Here is a 24,548-nt window from a genome sequence, read left to right on the forward strand (position 1 = left end):
AGTGCTGGCTACTAGTGTGTTGTTGTAAGTAGTTCCTGTATAGAAAAGTAATAATTATGTACAGAAATAGTAGTTTAGTGCATGTTAGCAACTGCAGTTATCAAGTGTGAATTTCAGTCTTTATTTACCAAGTTTCTAGGCCTCATAGCAACTGGGATAAACTTAAAAATATAGAGATGATGTCTTCAAAGGCTCTAACATTGCATCATTCAGTCCAATGAAAATATATCTTCATGTATTTCATGTGTTACATTAAAGCATAACTTGAATCCACATATATCGAGTATTCAGTATAAATGAAACAAATGAAACAAAACAAACATCAATGCATATTATTGAATCTGCTTTTCAAACATTCTACATTGCCAACCAATCAGCAATTGCACAACCACATGGGCAAAACTGCAAATTTGGGAAACCTGAAGAAATTGGATATGGACACTCCTTACTATAGTCTAAGGACCAGCTGTTTTTTCTGCTCATTAAAACATACACATGGAACTGCTGAACCCCACGTGGAAGCTTCCATCTAAATTGAGTCAATCTCCAGCTAATTAATTTCAGTAACACTGAGACTAGAAAACAAGCTGAATGGAAGAATATGGGCTATAAGAACATAAGGAGGACCCTGTGGGAACAGATTGTTTTTGTCTAATTTAGCATCTTTTCTTCAGCAGTGGCCAACCAAGTGTCTCTGGGAAGACCAGCAGTGAGCGAATAGCCCTCTCCCACTGCTACTCCCAGCAACTGGTATTCAGAGGTATACTACCTCTGAAGCTGGAGGTAGCATATGACTATTACGATTAGTATTTATTTATTTAAAATATAGTAATCACAGGCAGGCCCGTCTTCAGGGCGGGGCGACCGGTGCGATCGCTCCAGGCCCCGTGCTTGGATGGGCCCCGCTGGCAGCAGCTGCGCCACCGCGAGCACTAGCTTGGCAGCCTTGTGCTATGTGCCTGAGCCAGTCGCCATGTATGTGGGGAGGGGGCGGCGGCTGAATGAGCGGCAAGCAGCCTGGTCTCTCCGCTGGCTCTGCAGCCTTGAGCTGCTGCCTCGGGCTCCCAGCAGTCGTAGCAGCCAGTCACCGTGTGTGCGGGGAGGCAGCTGAGTGGGCACCTGTCTCCAGCCTCTCCCAGACTTCTCAGCCAGCCAGGTCAAATGCAGCCAGTGCTGGGGCCTCCACGTCTCCACCAGACTCCTGCAACAACATGAGAGCTACCCAGATTGCAAACAACTTGGGGCTGTTAATTGACATGGGGCTGTCCAATGTCCAGGGAGGGAGGGAAGAGATGGTGGAGGGACGAGCTCTATATACTTGTCTTTATAGTCTTAAATTCTTGTGAGTTCAGTTGCTGTTTGTGCCCTCAAGAATCTTCCTTCACAAATCTGGTAAAAATCAACCCATCATCCCCCCCCCCAAAGGGGGGGGGAGTAACACACTTTTCAAAGGCAAAAGTTGTCAAATTAGGCTTTCCTAGAACAAATCAAACAGCCGCAAGGGAGGAGGTGCCCCATGAAATGTTTTGCTTGTGTTTTTAAAAAGAACTGCAATTTACTGACTGGAATGAGATTAATGCTGCCTCAGCAATCACTGGAGAATGAGACGCATGTAGTTGTCAGATTAAAAACCAAGCGGATGTCAAGAAAACAGACTGCCCCAACATAGAACTCCAAAATCCAAGTGTGCACAAATCAAATGCAACCACCTTAATGTTTTAGAAACTTCTAATTACAATGCTAAACCCTGAGCCAAATATTAAAAGACAGGAAATGAGAACCATTTTAGTTTCCTTTTAATCTCTCTTTGGTGGGGCTCCCCCGCCCCTTGCTGTTCCTGCATTCGTTGCCTTTGCAGAGTTTTTATTATATTCATACAGTTAACCTCTTCATTTTGGTCTCTTCGTTGGGTTTGGAATGATCCCCCCACAGAATATAGCCGTAGGTAGCCCAGACTCCATGCACAAGAGTTATCCTTGTATCAGAGGTACTGTTAACCAGAGAAAGGGGAGAATCTTCCTGCTGGGTCCTAGTGCTCAATACCACATGAGAATCCCACAAACCGTTCTGCAATATAGAACCAACCAAGAATATATATACTCACTATTATTATCTGAACTAATTCCCCTGGCTTACAACCCTTGAAAATACTTTCTCAGTCATTCTGGGCATAATCTACCTAAAGTTAAGGATCAAGTCTCATTGATTTTAGTGGGAAAGTGAAGTATGTGCTTAAATTCCTCCAACTGAAATACATTGGAATTACAAGCCACAATCTTCTGGGCACACTTACTTGTGAGCAAGTCTCATTCAATTAGGTGGGAGTTACTTCCAAATAAATATGCATAAAGTCAGACTGAAAAGTGCTTAAATTTAGTGTTTGGAAAGTTAAAGGTATAAGGAAAGGGTATTGAAATGTCAGCTCCAACATAAATTTCCTGGATAGCTACCAACTCTCAGCAAACTCCTCCCCATCTGAAAATATGGAGATACTACTGCTACTATGTTTGTGTGCTTGTTTTATATATGATATATACTAGATCAAAATGTTAAGGGGCCCCACACATGCTGATTCACCCCTTGCCCCCCTAGGGACGGCCCTGGTCACAGGGGAGAGAGGGAGAGAGCTGGCTAGTAGCTATTGATAGAGGTCCTTGAGGAATTTGCCTAATCCCCTTTTAAAGCCATCTAAACTAGTGACCATCACCACTTTTTGTGGCAGTGAATTCCACAAATTACATCACAAATGAAGCACTGAAGTACAGCACAACACAGAGGAAAGTATAAATAAATACTCCAAAGGATATTTGAGATAAGTTGTATAGTTAAGATCCACTAACAAAATACCAAGCTAAGAACCTAGTAATAGTAATAGTAATAGTAATGAGATTTCACAAAAGAGGCAAAAAGCATTGCACTTAAATCCTAATATAAACTCAGCACTGATCACGGCTATCTTAACTATTTCAAAGAAAGGGCTTGTTTAAAAAAAACAAAACTAAAAAAAACACCTGGAATACTTGCAGTGGCATCTCCTGTTAGTTTCACAGTAGGTCCTGTGCAATTGCAAAATACAAATGTTTTCAGTTGCAGCTTTTATAAAACTTCACAATTCAAAGTCCACTGCTCCCGCTCACCCCCCAAAAGGACACGAGGCAGGAAGTTGGAAGAAAAGGGCCTAACTTTATTGTTTTCCAATTAACAAGCATGGGGATGGGCACTCCACCCCCTGGTGGTAGGGATCTAAGCTAAGGCAAAGTTACAGCTGAAAGGTCAACCGCAAGATGGTCAAGGTATGTGCAGGGAACATCACCGCACCCAAGGGGTTGGTGATGCCTCCCAACAGGAGAAGCCCCAGCCCTGCCTCACTAAGTCACAAAGCCTCTATGGACGGCTTGGCGCTCCTCCTACATGTATTACATAGCTAGGGGGTGCTCACGAATAATCTAGCCCAGGTATTCACAGATCCATGCTGCACCTACCAAAGGGGGCCCTAACCCCACTCATGCCTACACAAGCCATTTGCCAATCCCTGACCAAGGTCCCTAAGGAAGATGTCAGTGCAAAGGAGTCAGGTGTATCCCATCAGACATGAACAGCTCAGGGCGGGTGAAGTGTATCCACTGCCGCAGGCTGACAACTTGTAGCCGAGGCACCAGTGCACCCTGTCAATGCAACTGGGCTGCCTTGCCCCTCACTACTCTTCCCTCAGGTCAGGCCAAATGACGACCACATCTAGTAGGCGAGTTTTGATTACAGTGAGATCCTACAAGGAATGGCAAGTCCTGGATTATCTACCAATTCACTCTCCTTCAAAGGTACAACAATAACACCAGGTGCAGGATTTGGTTCCAAGATCTCCCAAATGGCTAGCATCAACTGGTTCCATAGCATTCCCCGCCTACCGATCCATGAGATTGTGGCAAGGACGCCTAGGCTGAGTTGAGTTCCAAAACCAGATTCCCTCATACACTTGTAGGCCCAGAACACAATGGAGCGGCCACAAATTAAAACCCTGACTGGCATCGAAGCATTTCCAGGAGCATTACCTGGAGCATTTCCAGATCGGGCTTTTAGCCCACTTCTCCTCCGGAATGGAGGGTATGTATACACATATCAGCCAGATTTATCCTGAAGTCCCTGTGAGCTATTGGGGAGCACTCTGGACACAATCCAGGTTTTTCATTGCATGTTACAGCATAGGCCAATTTATGTCCAGAGTAAAAAATCTACTTCTTGTGTCTGTTTTTCTGGGCAAATTCAAACGCGCAGTAAACCTGTGGTAAAGTCTGCTGTCTGGAAATGCTCCTGGGGAAGAAACAGCAACTGACAAAAATCCAAACCTCATCAGACATAAGGTCCGTAAACCTTGGAAAGCCAGTGACTGGCACCCTGAATTTCTCCTTCAGAGAATCCAGTGTGCAACAGTCATGGCTCTGCTGTGGAATCAATGCATACCAGAATGAGTAGGTGACAGGCCCAATCTCCTGACTGCCTTCTTCATGACTGCCAGCACTGATACTGAGTTAGTGGGGCCCCACTGGCATATGCAAACAATAATTCACCTCCAGGTCCTCACAGCCTCATACTCAAGGATGTGTACGAAAAAGCAACCTGCTGCAGAGCTCACTGGATAGCAGGGAAGGCATGGAGAGGCTAGGGTACACTATCACCTGTCTAGGAGAACGCTGGTGAGAATGGCTGCCCTGCTTTCAGCCCACCATCCACTGCCAAGCCCCTGGGGTCCCCACTCAGCCTTTCAAGCCAAGAGCTGTGTTGCTCCTCTGTTGCAATTCTCATTGGCATTGCAGCTGCAGCCACCGCCACTGGCCACCAACTGCCTCTGCTAGGCCTTCTCGGCTGGAGCAACGTACAGGACTTCCATCCTGCATGCTGCTTACCTTCCATCCTGCATGCTGCTTAATGGCAGCCGGAGCGGGCCTGCATCTAGCATGCTGCCTGACCCCACCCCCGGAAGCCACCCAGCCATCCTAGACTGTCCTTTTTTCCTGCCTCGTGTCCCAAGACAAGAACAAGTCATACCAAAAAGAATTTCCCAAGGACATGAATGGAACTCCCTGGAGAAAATGATTCAGTTATTCCCCACTCAAAGTCTGGTGCACAGAAGCTCATAACCGGCCCCCTCTGGAACCACCAGATGGGCAATGAAGCCTGATTTTCTCACAAGCTCTCTCTCTAAAAGCCTGGAACTGATCAAATTGATACATTTTGCTTGCATGCCTTTCTCTCTTATGGAGGATGCAGAAAAACACTGCCACAGTGTTGACTCCCAAGAGAAACTGGGAGCCACCCCTTGTTTTGCTCACATTTGTGATCTTGTATCAAGGAAAGTTGTTTTTAAAATTGCCAATACGTTTACCAACCCATATATGCTGACAGGTCCTTCTGTACTAGCGGTGTGCACAAAACTGGGTTACCTGGTTTTGTGTGAGCCAGGACCTTACTCGAACCCGACATGTTCATTTTGCCACCCCAGTCGGGGGGGGGGGGGAGGGGCGTGTTTTGTGATTAAAAAAAATTTTTTTGGTACTTACCACCTCCAGGGAGCTTCTCTGAGGCTGCACGGGGCAGGGTCATCTCCAGAGGTTCTCCCTCCACTGCCAGCCTCCATTATGAGTCAAATCACCCAGTTCAGGCCTCACCCCCATAGCAGTGGCCATTTTGGAGGCCGCTGCACATGCCCAATGGGCCTCTGCATAGCTGGGTCATGCCGATGGGGGGAGGGGGAACCTCCCCCACACAACCTTGGAGAAGCCCCCAGAGGGGATGAGTACATTAAAAAACCCAACACCACAAACCCCCAAACCTCCGGGGGGAAGGGTCGGTTCAATATCGAACCGTCAAACTGAATAGGTTCGATCTTGAATCTTTTTGACACCAAACCCATTTGCACATACCCATTCTGTACTTCTTTTAAAGAGCAGATCATGGACAGAACCAGGAAAGTTCTCAGAAGGACTTTGTACAGTCCCCAGCAATGCAGGATGCATACAGTATTGGAGTATATCCAGATGCTGTACAGAACTTTGGAGCCTAGCACTTACCAAATACTGTTGGAATTCCGGGTCATTGACCATTTGCACCAACTAGGGGCATTGCGAGTAGAGATAGTGAGTAAGAGTCTCCCTAGCTGTTCTACCTGTCTCTACTCTATGACCCCTGATTGGACTGGTATTTCCTAAGTCAGAATCCCTTCCTTTCCTCTTAGGGAGCAGATGGAAACATCTCTCTCTCTCCCTACCTATTTATTATGTAGTTCTATAGATTAGGATTAGGTCTTTCCTATCCAAAGTGTGCTTCACCAATAAATCTACTTAGTATTTTATTCTACAAGAATCTCCATGTGTCTTCTCTAACTAGCTGCAACAACTAAACTGCGCAAACTGCTCTGTAACTGGAGTGGGTAGCTTCTTTAGTGCTCTGCTAATTAACTGGGGGATAAAAATTACAACCCCCAACAAACACATTCTTATAGTCCTATAGATTTGTGGCACCTCTTGAGCTAGTACAGAATTTCTTTTAGGAGTCATAGAGGTCCAATCAGGGAAACTAGAATCACGGTCCACAGTGATGGATGGGCTTGCTGGCAGATGAGACTCAGGCCTCTTGCCTATGTTAAATTTGGACTGGAACCATTGCCATAGAAGATGGTGATTGTGGACCTATCCCCATCATTGTACAAGTATGTAGAAGAACAGGCACCTCTTTCAGATATCGTCAGTCTTGATCCCTAGGAGTTCGATTCCTCTCTCTAAAATCAAAGTTTGTAGTCCATAGTCTCTGTTTTGAAAGGTAAAAGTTCTCTCCAGTTTGCATGTCAGCTCCAAGTTCAGAGTCTCAAAAGCAAAGTGACTTTACTGGTTGCTTCTGCCTGCTTTAGGTTTGAGCCAGCCCGTTGACTGTGCTCTCTCAAGAGTAAACCGCTAAGCAGCCCAAGCCCTCCCTCCAATTGTGCTATGCACAGGGGTAGAGTGGGAGTGGACAAGGCACAACATTATTTGTAGCAATCCGAAGACCAGATGTGAGCCTGACAAGTTAGAAAACAGCCTGATGACATCATAAGTCCAGGGTGCAAGCTACCACCGTCCTCGCCAGTGAGAGATCCGTCTCCACCCCGTGGAAGCTATTTCACCCACTCTTGGTTGCAGTTTGCCCGTTCCTGAAGCACAGAGCAGACAGGTGTGCCTACATCGCCGTTTTGGAGAAGGGCAGACTGGCTTACTCCTCCATCTTGGATAACAAGCCACGAAAGGGGAGAAAGCTTCCGTTCCCATTTGCTTCTTCTGCTGCTGCACAGCCAGGGGCAACAAGTGAAATCTGCTTTGTCTCTGGAACGCGCCTGCAACCACAAATCATGTTACAGCCACTCAAGTATAGTGTTTAAACTACCTCCAAGGGTTGATGAACTAAGGCTAATAGCCTCAAATTTGAACCCATACATTGCTACTCATCTGAATCCAGATTGACTCACATGCTTGAGCCACCTCCAGAATCCAAAGTTACCTGCCAGTGCTTCAATTTTTCTCACTATGCAGAAAATTGTGTACTACCAATCAGTATTGTTGACATCTACCTCTTATCATTGATTATGCTTGTTATCTTTTATAGCCTGGTATTGCCTTTTTATGCTAAACCATTTTGTAATTAGAATTACTGTTTATAATTTTTGTATCTTGCCCACAGCTGCTAGAGTTATTTCCTGTGCTTTGAAATTTTCTTAGGCTTTCTCTCCCAAAAATGGACCTTACTCTTCTCTTAAAGACCCTTTTTAGCCTACTTTCCAGTAGCTTATGAGATCACTCGCGTGTGTGTGTGTGTGTGTGTGTGTGTGTGTGTCCCTATCCACTTCACAATGCCTGGACCAATATGAACCAAATCGAGTACAGTTCAAGATGGCAGACAAATGAACGTTTGAGGCACAAGTGGGCTAACTTGTGAGCTGCCTAACCAATTTTAACCAAATTTAGTCCAGTTGTAGGAATAGTGAAAGGAAATTAATTCTTACTAGAACTTGTTTCATTTCTGCCCACATTTATTTTTTCTTGTATTAGCCTTGCATTATTTTAGAAAGCCTCACCTTAATTTTGCCTGCATTCCTTGTATACTATACCGCCTTAAAGTTGTCTCTCTCTCTCTTTTTCTTTTCGTTTTACTCACATTTGAATTGCCTTAGAGTTAACTATATTGCTAAGTTTGAAGCCTGCATTGCCACATACGTTGGGTTATTGTAGAAATTTAAGCATTGTTTAGTCTAGAAATTTGATTGATATTTCTTTTCCTTTTAGTACGTCATCCACATTTCTTTATACTTGGAAAGTTTAAACTTGCTTAGGTTCATTATGCTTTTTTGCCCATTAAAATTACTTAGAATGTGTTTGCTCCTATGCCCTTCCACAAACCTTTCTGCTCCTAACTCAATTCCCCATATACAGCCAAATCACAGGTTTTCTTTACATTTTTAGCAGAATGAAGTGCTTCGATGCCTTGATTAAACTTAGGTGTGTTAACTGGAATTCATTGCCTAATGTCAAGGGATATCTCTTCTCTTGATTTGCTTGCCTTAGTATGTGTGTGGCACTTGGAGTCTTCCCAAAATCCCTTACAATGGGGAGCTATTGTTACCAGGATATTGTTACTCAGTTTGTCATTTGTGTGTGCTTCTTTGCACCCCAGACCAGAAACACAGCCATTTTCTATGCCTATTTGAAAGCAAAACTTTAGTCTGCTGCATTCCTGAGATTACAGATTGTTCTGATAAGGCCTTTTCCTGGTGCCTTCAGATCAGTAAACCATGAGAATAGACCACAGATATGTTCCTCTGATTGTGTCTGAGCATATGCAGAGATTCGGGGCAGATCGACTCAGAGTTACAAAAGAGGCAAAAGGCAATGGTATGCTGGCTTCCTTCCTTCATAAGGAGACTTCACTGATTTCAATGACAAGTTACGAAGTCCTCTTTTTCACTCCCTCTTTTCCATTCTTAACAAGATTCAGTGAGTAATGCCAGAGAGAGATCCATTCCCCCTCCTGTTTCTAATCAGAGTGGCACTTCTAGCAATTCACCTGTGGAAGGATTCCTTTGTTTACAAAGTACCCAAGAGATAACACCCTGGATACAGTCTGGTCAATACAAAATCATACCTTATATGGAACAAGTATTCTAAAATCCTTTAGCTTTCCAAGATCATGACTTTAGATTATGCAAACAAAAAACTCTCACTCAAGTCATGCCTTCAGGCTACTCTGACTATAAAACTCTCTCTCCCACCAGGACATCACTCTCTTGCTTGCACCCTTGCATTCCTGCACTCTCCCTCACCCTCACCTTTTTGCCTTGTGCTTGAGCCATCTTTGAAGAGAAGAACCCCACCCAGACCAGGCAGCTACCAAAAACGTCTTTGCTCCTTCTCTTTCTCTGAAACCCTTTCACCCCCAAATCTCCATCCCCTTTCCTCAGTGCTAAGACTTGGTAAATTCATACTGTATTAGGGGCAACCTAAGCCATTGCCAGAGCCTGCTAGGTGCTACATTTTGTCATAACCATACTACCCTTCAATAAAGCACTCTTTGTTTTCAAAGCACAAGTCTGTGTTTCCTTGCTTCAATCTATCCTACCTACCAGTGCACCCATATTACAATCAACTTTCCTGAGTATTTCAAAGTGAACATAGCTGTATACCAGTCTGCATCCATTTGAAGCTAATTTTGCCCACTTTGAACAAAGCATAGTCACGAAGGAGTGTTACTACCACACTTCAGAGCAAACCCAGTAACATTACTTCCTTATCTAGTGGATCAGACAAATAATAAGGGCAACCTATGTTGGTGAATGATCAGATTGCCAGTGTTAATAAGATTTTTTGCTTAAATGATTCGTATTATTTAGAACTTGGAATTATGTAGATGGTTCCACCGGTTTTACTGTCAGATGAACATATTGAGGCACAATACACAATGTTCTCTATCAGCAGAAAATAAGCATGTCAACTACAAATGTTATAGCTCAGAATTCTCTCCATGTGCATTATCTACATGCAGGGTTTTTGTTTTTAACATGACACACATTCAAGCAATTCCACGCATGCAGTTTGAAGTGGTACAGTCCAGGAAGAGCTATACTATGAGATCTCTCTGAACGTATTGTTTTGTTTTTGCATTTCCCTTCCAGAGTTGTCCATTCACCACTACCCCAGAGAGGGACAGTCTTTCCACAATAAAGCAGGGGTGAGCTTGTTCAGAATAAAACAGCAGCCTCTTCCATGCACTCTGATGTTATCATGCCTATTTCTGGACAAGGCTATGATAAGAATGACCTCAGCATCATTGCATCTTGTTGGCAAGGTCACAGATCCTCACACTGAAACAATCCATGCATTCATTCATCTGTAAAAATCGACATGCTGTATTTACTGGACCTGTGGGCTCTCCAGGCAGTCTTTCCCATCAACTCACCTAAGGATTTGTCATCTTTCTCTGTTTGTCCACTAGCGAAAGCTGTGGGTGTGATAAGTGCAGTAGTGGCTACAATATAAATGACATTAAAAATCGTTTTATAATTTTATAATGATTATATAATGTTAATGGAATCTTCCTGAACATCAGGGCAAATTAAGACCATCAAATGTATGAGGTTGTAATTCTGAACACATTCCTGGAGAGTAATAACCTCCCCTGAAATATGGTACTTCTCCCCCCAAGTAAACATGCATATGATTGTGTTTCACCACACAGAATTGATCCAACTGGTATTTAAAATCAAAAGTATTCTATGGATTATAACCAAAAGAGAATGAGAAAATGGATGCTCCTTACGATAGTTTGTATTTTAGTACCACTTGTTTTAATTACTCATTAAACAACATACACATGAAGCAAACCCCACTTGGAAGCTTCCATCTGAGCAAATGTTCAATAGTCAGTCTTCAGCTAATTAATTTCAGTAACACTGAGAGCAGAATCCAAGCTGAATGGAAGAATATGGGCTATAAGAACATAAGAAGGACCCTGTGGGAACAGACTGAAGGTCTGGTCTAGTTTAGCATCTTTTCTTCAACAGTGGCCAACCAGATGTCTCTGGGAAGACCATAAGTGAGCCATTTAGACAAACAGTCATCTCCCACTGCTACTCCAAGCAACTGGTATTCAGAAGTATACTGCTTCTGAAGCTGGAGGTATCATACGACCATTATGATTAATATTTATTCACTTTAAATGTGTATCATGTCCCTCCAGCACACAGCTGTTACCCTGGCGGCTAGTAGCACACACACATAGGAACATAGGAAGGTGCCATGTGCTGAGTCAGACCATTGGTCTATCTAGCTCAGTATTGTCTTCATAGACTGGCAGCGACTTCTCCAAGGCTGCAGGAAGGAATCTTCAAGGTTCTCCAAGGTTGCAGGCAGGTATACAGTCTCAGCCCTATCTTGGAGATGCCAGGGAGGGAACTTGGAGCCTTCTGCTCTTCCCAGAGCGGCTCCATCCCCTAAGGGGAATATCTTGCAGTGCTCACACATCAAGTCTCCCATTCATATGCAACCAGGGCAGACCCTGCTTAGCAAAGGGAACAAGTCATGCTTGCTACCACAAGACCAGCTCTCCTCTCCCACATGCACACAGTCTGCTAATAGCTACTGACAGAAGTCCTTTATGAATCTGTCTAATACCCTTTTAAAGCCATGTAAGCTAGTGTCGATTGCCACTTCCTGTGGCAGTGATTTCCACAGATTAATTATGTCACAAATGAAACATTTTAGTATAGAAGACAAAAGCATTGTATTAAAAGACAAAAAGCATTGTATTAAAATTCTAATAAAAGCTCAGCACTGACCACCACAATAAGAAGCTACTACAAAACAAATGCTTGGTGTGTGTTTTTTACCTGGAATATGTGTAGTGGCATCTCCTGATAGTTTCACTGTTGGCCCTGTAGTTGGCACATATACAAATGTGTTCAATTGCAGCTCCTATAAAACTTCACAATTCAAAGCCCATACTGTTCATTAGCCTGGCATAACAATAGAATGCCACCAGCTTCCACGGTGTATTAAACACAAGTGAGTGATGCAATGAACACTTTCTAGTTTTTACTCCCTTATATACTGGATCAAACAAGTAATAAGGGCAACCTATGCTGGTGAATGATCAGGCTGTCAATGTTAATAAGATCTTCTGCCTAAACAATGTGTATTATTTAGAACTCGAAATTATGCAGATGGTTCTATTGGTTTTTACTGTGAGATGCACATATTGAGGCACAAGACACAATCAATGTTCTCTATCTGTAGAAAATAAGCCAGCTAAGTCCTAGCTTACAATTCCCCCGATCTATATGCAGGAGGTTTTTTTGTTTTTAATATGGCATGCATTCAAGCAATTCCACAGTTTGAAGTGGTACAGTCCAGGAAGAGCTAGACTATGTGATATTTCTGAACATACAAGAAAACCTCGGGATTCACGGGGGTGGCGTTCCCTGACATTGCTGCAGATAAAGAAACTGTGAATACTGGGATCATTCAAGTCAATGTAATTGTGGGGATTAGGTTCCTGGAGGCTGGGAAACCGTGGTGGAAACAGGCCAAAATGGGGAAGGGGACATGAAATAAAGTGCCCTACCATGGTCCATGGGCCTCCAGGACTCCAGCAATGCCACCCCAAGCAACAAAAACCATTTTTTCTCATGAAAAATATTTTTAGACCTTAAAAATTTTTTTTTACGAAAACAAGCCACAAAATGGCTCCAGTTCACAAAATAGTGGTCATTTCTCCGTGGTCATTTCTGGCTGCCTCCCAGCCACAGATACACCTGTGTTTTGCCAGTTTTTCCTCATGTATACTGAGGTCACATGCTAATTACCCGAATGTGGATATGCAAAATTGTGGATACTGGATCTGTGAGTAATGAGATCCTCCTGTATTTTTGTGCATTTCCCTTCCAGAGTTGTCCATTCACCACCCCCTCAGAGAGGGACAGTCTTTCCATAGTAAAGCAGAAGTGCTCTTGTTCCGAAAATAAAATAAAAACCTCTCCCATGCACTTCAATGTTACCAGCCACATTTATCTCTAAAAACTGAAATGAAGTATTACTAGAACTGTGGGCTCTCAAGGCAGACTTTTCTCTCAACTTACCTATGGATATGACATCTGTCTTCGTTTGTCCACTAGAAAATGTCGCCGTCATCGTAGATGCAATAATGCCTACAATATAAATGACATTAAAAATAGTTTCATAATTGATAGTAATTGAATATTCCTAGAAATTGATAAGCCCCATTGAAATGTGGTACTTATTTCCAAGTAAACATGTGTATGATTGTGTTTCACCACATAGAACCTATCCAACTGGTATTTTTGTATTAAAAGCATCCAATTGATTGCATTCTAAAAAGACAACAAACAGTCAAATACCACAAGAAAGGGGCACAAAAGGGAAAGGGAAAGAAAAAGCTGAACAAAGATCAGAGGTTGATGGCCTGAGAGAAAAGGGTATGTTTTCAATAGCGATTTAAACAATTTCAAGGAAGGGAAAGGATGGATGTCAGGATGCTATGAATTCCAGCAAAAAGAGTAAATAGCAAAATAAAAGGTGCAGAAGCATGAAATAGAGAAGGTAACCGGAGTTTAACCAAGGGGAAAGTATTGGCAGAATGCAGATTACATAGAGTTTAGCGGGGAAGTGTGTGGGAAGGCACAAAATCTGTCCCCATTTATCACAAAGGTAACACTTGGCACAAGGAGAAGGTGAGTGCTGCTTCACTTTAGTAATTTTCATAGAAGACAGAGCTTAAAATCTTTAGGTAGTAGACAACTGCAGCTAGTCCTAGCTTCAAGCAAACAAGCTCTATATATTCTAAATAGCCAATAAAACCAGTTATGAAGGCAGAATGCTAGCAGGGGAGGGTGTGCTTCCCAGTGTATTGCATAGGTGTTGAATGTATGACTATCTACCTGATGGGAAGAACTTGTGGGTGTGCGCTTGGTGCAAAGAGCTCCTGGCTCTCAGGGAACAAGTTCTTTCCCTCGAAGCTAAGGTGGCTACCTGGAGAAGCTCAGGGAGGCAGAGAAATAAGTGTGTGAGACCCACAGGAACATGATAGAGACATCCCACTCCCAGGCTAGAGTGCTAATGTGCTAGAGTAATGTGAGTACCAGGCCTACACTATCTAAAAGCACTTAGAAACTCTTACGCTCACAAACTGGAGGCTTATTCTGCCACTTGACTCCATCTCCCTTTCGTAAACACCGGGTAGAAGGTGACCCAATTAATGTGTACCTAAAGAAAAGGAGAGGGGGAAAAACACTGTGTAACTCGACTTTGTGTGGGGTTCATCCCAGAATCTCTAATAACAGAGCAAAAGCCTTTGGGAAGTCTTCTTTGTTCACACACAGCCTGCTCCCCTCTGCCATTTCTGGGCAGTAATGAGATCCTCTTAGGTAAAGTTGTCTGAAGGCTCCCCCACCACAAAAGTTGGTGTCAGCCCTGTCATGGAACACCACATACTAAATATTCCATAATTTAATGTAAAGCATGCAACTACAGATCTGTAGAATTCATTTGACCACAGTCCAATGCAGATTTAGACTATTAAGTTACTTAACCTCTTGTTGGGTTGTAGAGCCTTTGTACAATCTGTGGTCTAAGCTCTGCAAATGCGTGTGAATGTTAAAATTAACGGAGTTGCATTATTCTGCAACATGCATAATATTGTTTAGCACTTGAGGGGCTTTTGGTCCCTTATCTGGAGCTACTTTGTAAAGGTTTGACAAGGAAGTTCAAAGAATCAGATTACTTTGTAATCTGCTCTCTACTCACACCAGTTTCCTAAGAAATCAAGTCTTAGGGATAAATGGGGATGTAGGGCCATAACATTTTTCCTCCACAGAAGAATAATCTTTGCAAAATGAACAGAGGCTTTCACTCCCCCTTTTTACTGCAAGCAGCACAATCTTTTTCTATTATTGAAATGGCTTGAAAAGTTGTTCATAATAAGTAACTGAAAATCAAGCCACATACATTCTTAAATTTTCAGTTTGAGGGGTGAGGGGAAGCTAGAAAATGTAAAGGAATATACAAGATATTTTTAGTATGGTTTTCTTGGTCCTTGTCCAAGGAAGGACCTATGCTAGGTTTTCCTGAAGGTTCTGTTATGATCAGGCACCAATGGCATGATTATATACCTCTTCTCTAAATATTGGATTTATAATTGCAGGAAGGCCACGTGTTTGTTCCACCCTTCAGTTTTCCCCATAGGCAGAGGTGTATCTAGGGTAGGGCAGGTAGGGCACGTGCCCCGGGTGCCACTTGAAGGGGCCGCCATTTTTTAAAATTAAAAATATTTTTAAAATGGCCACTGAAAACAAAATGGCCACCGTGCATGCTCAAATGGCCTCTGTGAGGTCCTAGGCCATGCCAGGCCTCACAGAAGCCATTTGAGCATGCACGGTGGCCATTTTGTTTTTTAGCTGCCATTTAATTTTTTTTTTTTAATGGCCACCGCACATGCTCAAATGGTCCCTGCAAGGCCCTAGAGGCCAGCGGGGGTAGGGGAAACCTTTGGAGACACCCCCTATGGCCTTTAGGAAGCTCTCCGAAGGGGCTACAGATTAAAAAATAATTTTAAAATTTAATATAAGTCACTGTACACATATTCAGTTTGGCACTATGTACAGAGAATCAGGGCTTGTGAATACTGAGCTGAAGCTTATGAGATAGGATTGTATTCATTTGCTCTTACTTTGCTTCTTGTGATAAGTGAGTTAAATGTGATGTCTTAATAATATGGCTATTAATGGTGAGTTTATCTCTGAATCATTGTGAAATCCTTAGTATTAAGGCCCACTGGGAGTTTCTTGCTCTCTTTATCTCATTTTAACTGTCTTTCTGAAATACTAGAATATATTCCAAGCAGTGACACAGTTTACTCTGCATATCCTTTAAGTATTTTCAGAGTATCTGGGAAAAGTCAAATTCTCCATTTATTTTTAAAACTTATGTAATAGTGATGCTACAATGCATAGTAGAGAATTAGACAGGCACTTCTGTTTAGTTTTCCAAGTATACCTCCATATAGTATTTGGGTATTTCATGAGCCCCAGCATACTGAAATTTGTAGTTTTCCAGCATTTTTTGGTCTGCTACGTCCACTGCTAAATAGTTTTTGAAATATTAAAAGATTAACGAGCTTGACTTGTATTTTTCAGCTGATATTATGGTAAAGTTATCTGAAAGATGGGTGTCAGATGCTTGGACAGGGGGCGCAATTTCAGTGCTTGCCATCTCCGCTATTTTCCCTAGATATGCATCTGCCTGTAAGTCTGATCTAAGTCTGCAGACAAATCAGTAGGTCAGCTCAACACACACCCATCATCACAAGTGAAATTCACTCTTGCCAAATACAGGAGATCAGTTAGAATAATAGCTTTGCCATTTGGGGGGCTTCCTGGGTCACCACACGATTTTCCTAGTAGAAAACAAGGTTGAGAATTAGCACACTAGGATTGTAAGGATATAATAATAAATATTAATAAGCTAAATAATTTAACATGTTCAATCTCCTGGCCCTAGTTAGAACTGGCCACAAAGAAAGCTTCTGGTTTGCCTCCGCTTTCTGGAAACAAACTCCTACACCATCCAACAAGTTGCGTTTAATACGTGAGAAGGAATTTCAGAAGCAGGACAAACCGCTGCTGCTGAAGTGGGCTTGGGGTAGCAAATAAACCCTCCCAGCCTGCATATGCACACACATCTGCGCACAAGCCCTTGGTCATAATACAACACTGAATTAAGTGCATTTCACTCCATTGACATTAATAGTATTAAATATGCTTAATTCTGTTCTATTTATTTAATTATAAGATTTATATCCCACTACATCTCCAGCCAATCAGTTAAAACACAGCAAAACAGTTTGTGGCCTTAAAAAAATATTTCTGTAGATATTGACACAATATCTTCTTCACTTCTAAGGTATCTGATTCAATATTTTAGAGGTATTAGTTGTTGTTTCTACATGTTGAGACAACAATACATGTTGTCTCTGTGCTATCCATCCCTTAATTTCCTCAAAACCATAGTCACCAATTAACCAAAGCACCACTCCCTGTGAACTTATGCACCACTGAGCGGATCTCTAAGCACGTAATTAAAACCAAGTGTCTACTGAAATTCTTACTCTTATATGCTTGCTGACAAGAAAAATTGTGGGCCAAAACAACAGTTGTGTTGTGTAAGTCTTGAAGTTAGCTCCTGCAGCAATAAGATACTGACCTTTACAAAAAACTGGGACTGCAGTCCAGGTGTAATTATCAAGACAAGTAATGACAGAATCAATTCCAGGGATGATGCTGTGAGTGTTACGGCATATATAGGTCACAGTGGTGCCAGCGGTATAGTAACTCTGTTTGTCCTCTTCCCTCATATTAGCAAATTGGACCCTTGGTGGGTCAAGGCAGCTGCCTGGCAACAAAAGCAGAGAGAAGATTTGGACTGTGCTAGGGAGAACTATTAAAAACACTTGACTCTTAACCATGACATAGCTTTATTTGACAGGGACAGCAGGATGGGTTGGTCAGTCTGGGCACCAGCTGAGGATCCATGTTCATGAGAGGGCCCAACTGGTTGAGTGAACCACCGTACACACCGTCAGTACCATTAGCAATGGCTGCCCAAGGAACGTCTGCTGTCACTGCAGCTAGCATGCCTATCTGCAACACGAGCATCCCCATGCAATCAGAGAGCTTCTAGGGTAGAGGATGCTCCCATTAGCCAGTGGGGAAGCAGGAGAAGGAACTGCCATGTGAGTCTGTTGGCTGTTGTATCTCATCTTGCAGCAGGAATCCTCAAGGTGCATAAGGCCAGGTAAGACAGTTCTAAATGAACAGCTTGCTCTAACAAGGACCAGAGGTGGAATGAGGTCTTTAAATACCTCCAGGTTCAGACTGGCCCTCCCAGAGATTCCTGAAGAGCAGAGAGATTTAAATGGGCCACCCTCTGACCTCTAGCACTCCTCCTCCGCTCCATCATGTTCCTCCTGGTGCTGTTGGCACAGCTGTTTCAGGGAGCAAAAGATACTGGGATACAAGAGACTGGCTTGGGCTCAGACTCAGTGAATACTGACTCTGGAGTCTCCAGTTTGGGGGTTTCTGGCTCTGGGATCTCCTGGTTGGTAGGCCCAGGCTCCAGCCTAGCGTCAGGATCTGGGGCTAAGTCTGGAAACTGGCTTTTCTTGCCTGACCATTTCCCACTCCTCAGGGTTGGACTCTTAGCCACCTCTCAAGGCAGGGGTCATGACACAAAAGACACACATGGAAGCTTCACCTCCTACCTTCCCCACAGGCCTATGAGTCCTCTTCTTTGGGACAGAGTACATTGGTCAGTGGAGAAAGTGGGAGAACATAGGAAGCTGCCATATACTGAGTCAGACCACTGGTCCATCTAGCTCAGTATTGTCTTCACAGACTGGCAGCAGCTTCTCCAAGGTTGCCGGCAGGAATCTCTCTCAGCCCTATCCTGGAGATGCCAGGGAGGGAACTTGAAACCTTCTGCTCTTCCTAGAGCGGCTCCATCACCTAAGGGGAATACCTTACAGTGCTCACACTTCTAGTCTCCCATTCATATGCAACCATGATGGACCCTGCTTAGCTAAAGGGACAAATCATGCGTGCTACCACAAGACCAGCTCTCCTTAGGAGCTGCCAGGCGAGTCTCCTCCTTGCAGTGGCCTTGAAAGAAAGCCCATTGGCTAATGGAGAGTGGCATCATGGCCTGTACCTCAAGAAACAGCTAGGTCTTAGATTCCAGGAAGAGGACTCAGGCACAAACCCATCAGCAACACCAGCTGCTGAGATACAGTACCCAGATCCCAGTAGTGGGGATGAATTGAGACCCAAAAACTTGAACCCAGACCCCCAGAGAAGGTCCACTCTGAGCTGGACCAACCAGAAAGGTCAGACCCGGACATACCAGGAACTGGTTGCTCTTCAGTTGCCCTCTCACCAACACAGGGAACACATCAGGTGAGAAATGGCAGAGAGAAGGTGGAGGGATCAGCTCCAGACCCAGAGATTGGCCTCTTAGGGATCTACAGTCTGCAACAGAAGGGTGGAGCCTGAGGTAGGTAGTCAGGGCCATGTGATATAAAAGGGTTCAGTTGTAGCTGGGACTCTGTTGGATTATTTTTTTATACCAACTTTTCAGGAAATGGCATGGCCCCCCTAAATGCCTGCCTGGAGGCGATATTGGGCTGGATGAGGGATAACAGTCTGAAGTTGAATCCAAACCAGATGGAAGTACTGTCTGTAGGGGGTCGGGATCCAAGAGATGGTTCAGATCTGCCTGTTCTGGAGGGAATTACACTCCCTCTAAAAGACCAGGGTCATAGTCTGGTAGTGCTCCTGGATCCCAAACTCCCCTTGGTCTCTCAAGATCAGGCTGTGGCCAGGATTGCTTTTTATCAGCTTTGGCTGATACGCCAGATACATCCATCTTGGAGACTAGTGACCTTAAAATGGTGGTACATATGCTGGTAACCTCTAGGCTTGATTACTGTAATGCACTCTACATGGGGCTGCCTTTGTACGTAGTTTGGAAACTACAATTGATACAGAATGTGGCAGCCACACTGGTCTTTGGGTTTACCCGAAGGGACCTTATAACACCAATTCTAGAAGAACTGCACTAGTTGCCGATATGTTTCCAAATGAAATACAAAGTGCTAGTTATTACCTATAAAGCCTTTAAAGGCTTAGGTCCAGGGTATTTAAGAGAGTGCTTTCTCTGTTGTGAACCCTGTCGCTTATTAAGATGATCTGGAGAGATCCAGTTACAGTTGCTCCAAACTCATTTGGTGGCGACTTGGGACCAGGCCTTTTCCGTGGCTGCCCCGGGGCTTTGCCCCTGCTGAACTAAGAGCACCTGCTTCTCTGTTTGCTTTTAGAAAGACCCTGAAGACGTACCTGTTTCCCCAAGCCTTCAACTGAGACTCAATTTTTGACAATTTTAATGTGTTATTAATGTGTTTTTATCGATTATGGTTTTATTTTTATGAATATTAAATGTGTTATGTTTTCAATTCTATACACCACCTAGATATTTTTATACTAGGCGGTAAACACACACACACGCACGCACGCGCACACGCGCACACACACACACACACAAATAGCTAGCTAGCTCTCTCAGAAGTCTCTAGGTCCTGCAGAATAGCCTTGTTTTATGTTGTCTTGCTGGAGACCAGAACATGGCAGGACAGGTGGAAGGAGAAAGAGATGCCACTAAGGGATTTCATGGTGGTGGCAGCAGCAGCAGCTCCTCATCCGCCTCTTTCACACTGTCTATTCACATTAACAAATGGAGGCATGATGTGGTGGTAGTGCCTCTTCCTCATCATCTGCAGGTGAGATGAGGAGGAGCTCCTGTTGCCAAAGCCAAGAGGGAGCGTGGGAGAAGCCTTCTGCCTACCGCTACCATTGGTAAGTTGGGGAAGCATGATGTGCATTGTGGCATGGGGAGCCCAGTGCAGGACTTTGCCCCATGATCCCTAGCAACCTGTTGCTGGCACTGGACACACTTGCAAGGAATAGAAGCACAACTGAACAAATTCCAGTGCTGCATCCAAACAAGAGGAGCATGTAGGAGAAAAGAGAACCAGCACAGCGCAGGTTGATGAAAAACAGGCCATGACTATAATTAACATGGAAATATCCAAGCAGTGTGTGGCAGCTACAGAACCGGGAACCAAATGTTCTAGCTATAGAATCCAGACCATCTGGCAGGATGCCTCCTTGTCTTAAGGAGGCTATTAGACATTTTTTGAAGAAAGCTGCACTGGATCCCTCAGAGTTAGCTAATTACAGACCTATTTCTAATCTTCTATGGTTGGGCAGGGTGATTGAGTGGGTGGTAGTCTCTCAGCTCCAAGCAGTTTTGGATGATGCAGAGTGTCTAGACCATTTTAAACTGGCTTTTGTGTGGGCTATGGGGTGGAGACTGCCTTGGTTGGCCTGATGGATGATCTCCAACTACCTACTGACAGAGGGAGTGTGACTCTGCTGATCCTTTTGGATCTCTCTGCAGCTTTCGATATCATTGACCACAGTATCCTGCTGGACCACCTGAGGGAGGTAGGATTGGCTGGCACTGTTTTACAGTGGTTCCATTCCTACCTCTCTGGTAGATTCCAGATGGTGTCACTCAGACTGTTGTTCTGCAAAGCGAGAACTAAAGTGTGGAGTTCCACAAGGCTCCATACTGTCTCCAATGCTCTTTAACATCTACATGAAACCACTGGGAGAGATCATCAAGAGGTTTGGTGCTGGGTGTTATCAATATGCTGATGGCACCCAGATATACTTCTCCATGTCGACCTCATCAGGAAATGGCATATTTTCCCTAAATGTCTGCCTGGAGATGGTAATGGGCTGGATGAGGGATAATAAACTGAAATTCAATCCAAATAAGACGGAGGTATTGACTGTGGGTGGTCGGAACTTGAGAGATGTTTTTGATCTGCCTGTTCTGAATGGGATTACACTCCCCCTGAAAGATCAGGTATGTAGCTTGGGAGTGCTCCTGGACATAAAGCTCTCCCTGGTTTTTCAGGTTGAGGAAGTGGCCAGGAGCGCTTTTTACCAGCTTTGGCTGATGTGTCAGCTACGTCCATTTCTAGAGGTGAATGGCCTTAAAACAGTGGTACATATGCTGGTAACCTCCAGGCTTGACTCTCTAATGCACTCTACATGGGGCTGCCTTTGTACATAGTCTGGAAACTACTGAATCAGAAAGCATTTCTTCTTATGGCCTGATCTCATTGTGTTGCATACTACCCGACATCACAGAATGACCGTAGTTTAGTGGGACATCCCTGAGAGAGTAATGTGGCTAACCAGGTATGGGGAAGAACCTCATGCTAACTTCTACCTGCAAGCTAGTCATAAGACGACACCTGGCACAGCAGCACTTCCTAACAGTGTATGCTCAGATTATGACCCAATCACATGCATACATAGAATACTTCCCAAACACACACCCTTTGTTATAGTCCACCAGTCTGCTCTCCCTAACATGTCCTTTGTTTCCGTAAGCCTTAGAAAATATTAATTCTGAGATTAATATAATAGCAAAATAATTATTAAAATACACAAGACCAAAATAGCAGCCCAAAATAGCAGCATTCCTTCTCCCATCAAAGAGAGAAGGGCAACTTCCTTATCAGAAAACAATGTGGAAATCCAAGATATCCTCACTGATCAGAATCTGTTTTGTAGGGGAAATGGGCTGTTTATTGTCAGAACAGGAGTCAGGCACACCAGCTTCAATAACCCATACTTTAAATTGTTTTAAAGTACACAATATGTATGGTGATGGGAACAAGGTTGTCTCCTCACTAATGAGATCACTGGCATTATCCTGTAGCAACCCACAAAATTCACTCCACCATGTTCCACTGATGATCACAATAGATGTGCTAGTGGAATGGGTGGAAGCAGCCAATAAGCCTTGAATAGACATATGTCCTTAGATTTCCTTTTGTTGGCACTCATTCACAACATCATTTCTAGCTAATTGTCTCATCTTATTTTTCATCAATAGGTCCTCAGTGTTTGGGGAATTTTTCAGTTTATTAGGGAACAGTCAAGACTCTTCTTAGAAAACAATATTATCTTGAAGTTACAAATAGGAGTAAATTGCATACCATCACTGAACTTGAAACTTATCATTTATTAGGCCTGGGATTGGGTCTCCAGACATTGTTGGACTACAACTCCATCACCCCCAGCCAAAATAACCTTCCATTGTGGCAGAGGATGATGCACATTGTAATCCAATAATATCTGGGGACCCAATCCCTGAATACATCTAACAAGTAGAAAACATTTTTTTTAATTAACAAAAGGTGATATGACAAGAATGGGCACAGCAAAATATAATAACTTACGTTCACAAAACTCTTCTATGTTTGTCCACTTTGACTCTGCAAGACACGTTACAACATCTGATTTTGCATGGATATTATAAAAATTATCCAGACACTTGTAGATTACTGTTGTACCAGGAGGGAAGCTTTTCCCATGAATGTCAACTTTAGGGATGGCGTTTATGAGTTTTGGTGGTGCTCCACAATCACCTATGAAGAAAATATAGACTTTAATCACTGAACGTTGCTGGTTTCCCCCCCTAAATATTCATTTTATGAATTTTCATTTAACATCAGCAGCAAAACACATCATAATCACATGAAACTGAACTTCAGTGAAAGCAATGGGAAATGCTATATTCAACTTTAGCAGGATATTGCAATGACTATTATTAATAAAACACTTTTAGTATTGAAAGTTCTCTAACTAGTATCTCATTCATCCACACACCAACTCTGTGGGACAAGTCCTTATCCTTATCCTTAGCCAAGTGTCAACCCAAAACGTCCATCAGTCTCTACCATCTTCTCCCCTGTATTACCGCTGCTTGAAAGTGATCAGTTGATCCTAACTCCAATAAGCAGGCATCAGTTCCTATAAAACCACTGCCTCTAAGCTGATCTGATGATCTTCAGTTAGGAATTGACAGAGAGAGTATGACTGTGTTGGTACTTTTGGATCCCGCAGCAGCTTTCCATACCATTGATCATGGTATCCTCCTGGATTGTCTGGAGGAGCTGGGATTGTCTGGGAAAAGAGCTTTTGTGTGGAGTCCTACAGAACATTCTGTCACCAATGTTTTTTTTACCATCTACATGAAACGGCTCAGGAGATTATCAGGAGCTTTGGTGCATGGTGCTATTAATATGCAGATGACACCCAAATTTATTTCTTCATAACAACTTCATCAGGAAATAGCATAAGGTCCTCCAATACCTGCCTGCAGGTGGTAATGGGCTGGATGAGGGAAAACAAATTGAAGCTGAATCCAAACAAGACAAAGGTACTCATTAGCAACTTCCTGCTTGCCAAGGCCAGTTCCTGGCCCTGACGGCAGCAGAGGGGCTCAGAAGCAAGGTGGTTGGCAGAGTGCGGCAGAAGTGCCCATGCCCCCGGTCCCACAGCCCTGTCCCATCACCACTGCTCCTCCTGCCTTTTCCCCCAGCCAGCTCGCCAGGACCAGCTTACACAGGCCCACCCTCCCCTAGTTATTAAAAATGCCAATTAAAATTTGAAATTATTTATTTATTTAGCTAGCACTTTTCTATACCATCCTACATGCAAGTCTCTAGGTGGTACACTATCTAAAATGTGGCTAATTTAAAAAAATAAAAAATATTGTTTTAAATTGTAAATTATTGTTTTGTTTTGTTTTAAAAAATTGTTTTAAAATTGACTTCTGCCCCCGTATGCCAAGTCTCACAGTTGGTTTCTGCCCACCGAGGCATTTGAGTTGAGCATCCATTTTATAGACTCAAACCTCTTTCTGGTATTTCAGATTGAGGCAGTGTCCAGGGCGTTTTCCAGATTACACACCGCAGCATATCCTCGAAGTGCCCCTCCGGATTGCCTGTGTTTCCACATCGGTGTTGCTGCGTTGACAGCAAGGTGC

General features: G+C 43.4%; 1 protein-coding gene across 16 annotated transcripts in view; it reads right to left on the bottom strand.

Annotated features, from left to right (window-relative positions):
* LOC128321999 (complement decay-accelerating factor transmembrane isoform-like) overlaps positions 1 to 24,548 on the bottom strand; it is a 125,444-nt gene that overhangs the window by 90,737 nt on the left and 10,159 nt on the right. For 11 of the 16 annotated variants that reach the window (XM_053242656.1, XM_053242652.1, XM_053242660.1 and 8 more), the window contains exons 2-8: positions 22,957 to 23,145; positions 17,289 to 17,477; positions 16,383 to 16,482; positions 14,209 to 14,294; positions 13,151 to 13,219; positions 11,903 to 11,947; positions 10,474 to 10,542 (exon numbers count right to left, since the gene is read on the bottom strand). In XM_053242656.1, coding sequence (XP_053098631.1) covers positions 10,474 to 10,542; positions 11,903 to 11,947; positions 13,151 to 13,219; positions 14,209 to 14,294; positions 16,383 to 16,482; positions 17,289 to 17,477; positions 22,957 to 23,145 — 747 coding nt within the window. Of the gene's footprint in view, positions 1 to 10,473; positions 10,543 to 11,902; positions 11,948 to 13,150; positions 13,220 to 14,208; positions 14,295 to 16,382; positions 16,483 to 17,288; positions 17,478 to 18,983; positions 19,109 to 22,956; positions 23,146 to 24,548 lie in introns of those variants that run through there. The other 5 variants (XM_053242665.1, XM_053242666.1, XM_053242655.1 and 2 more) reach the window with 5 other exon arrangements.

Source organism: Hemicordylus capensis, chromosome 4 (assembly GCF_027244095.1).
Source record: "Hemicordylus capensis ecotype Gifberg chromosome 4, rHemCap1.1.pri, whole genome shotgun sequence".
Lineage (NCBI taxonomy): Eukaryota > Metazoa > Chordata > Lepidosauria > Squamata > Cordylidae > Hemicordylus > Hemicordylus capensis.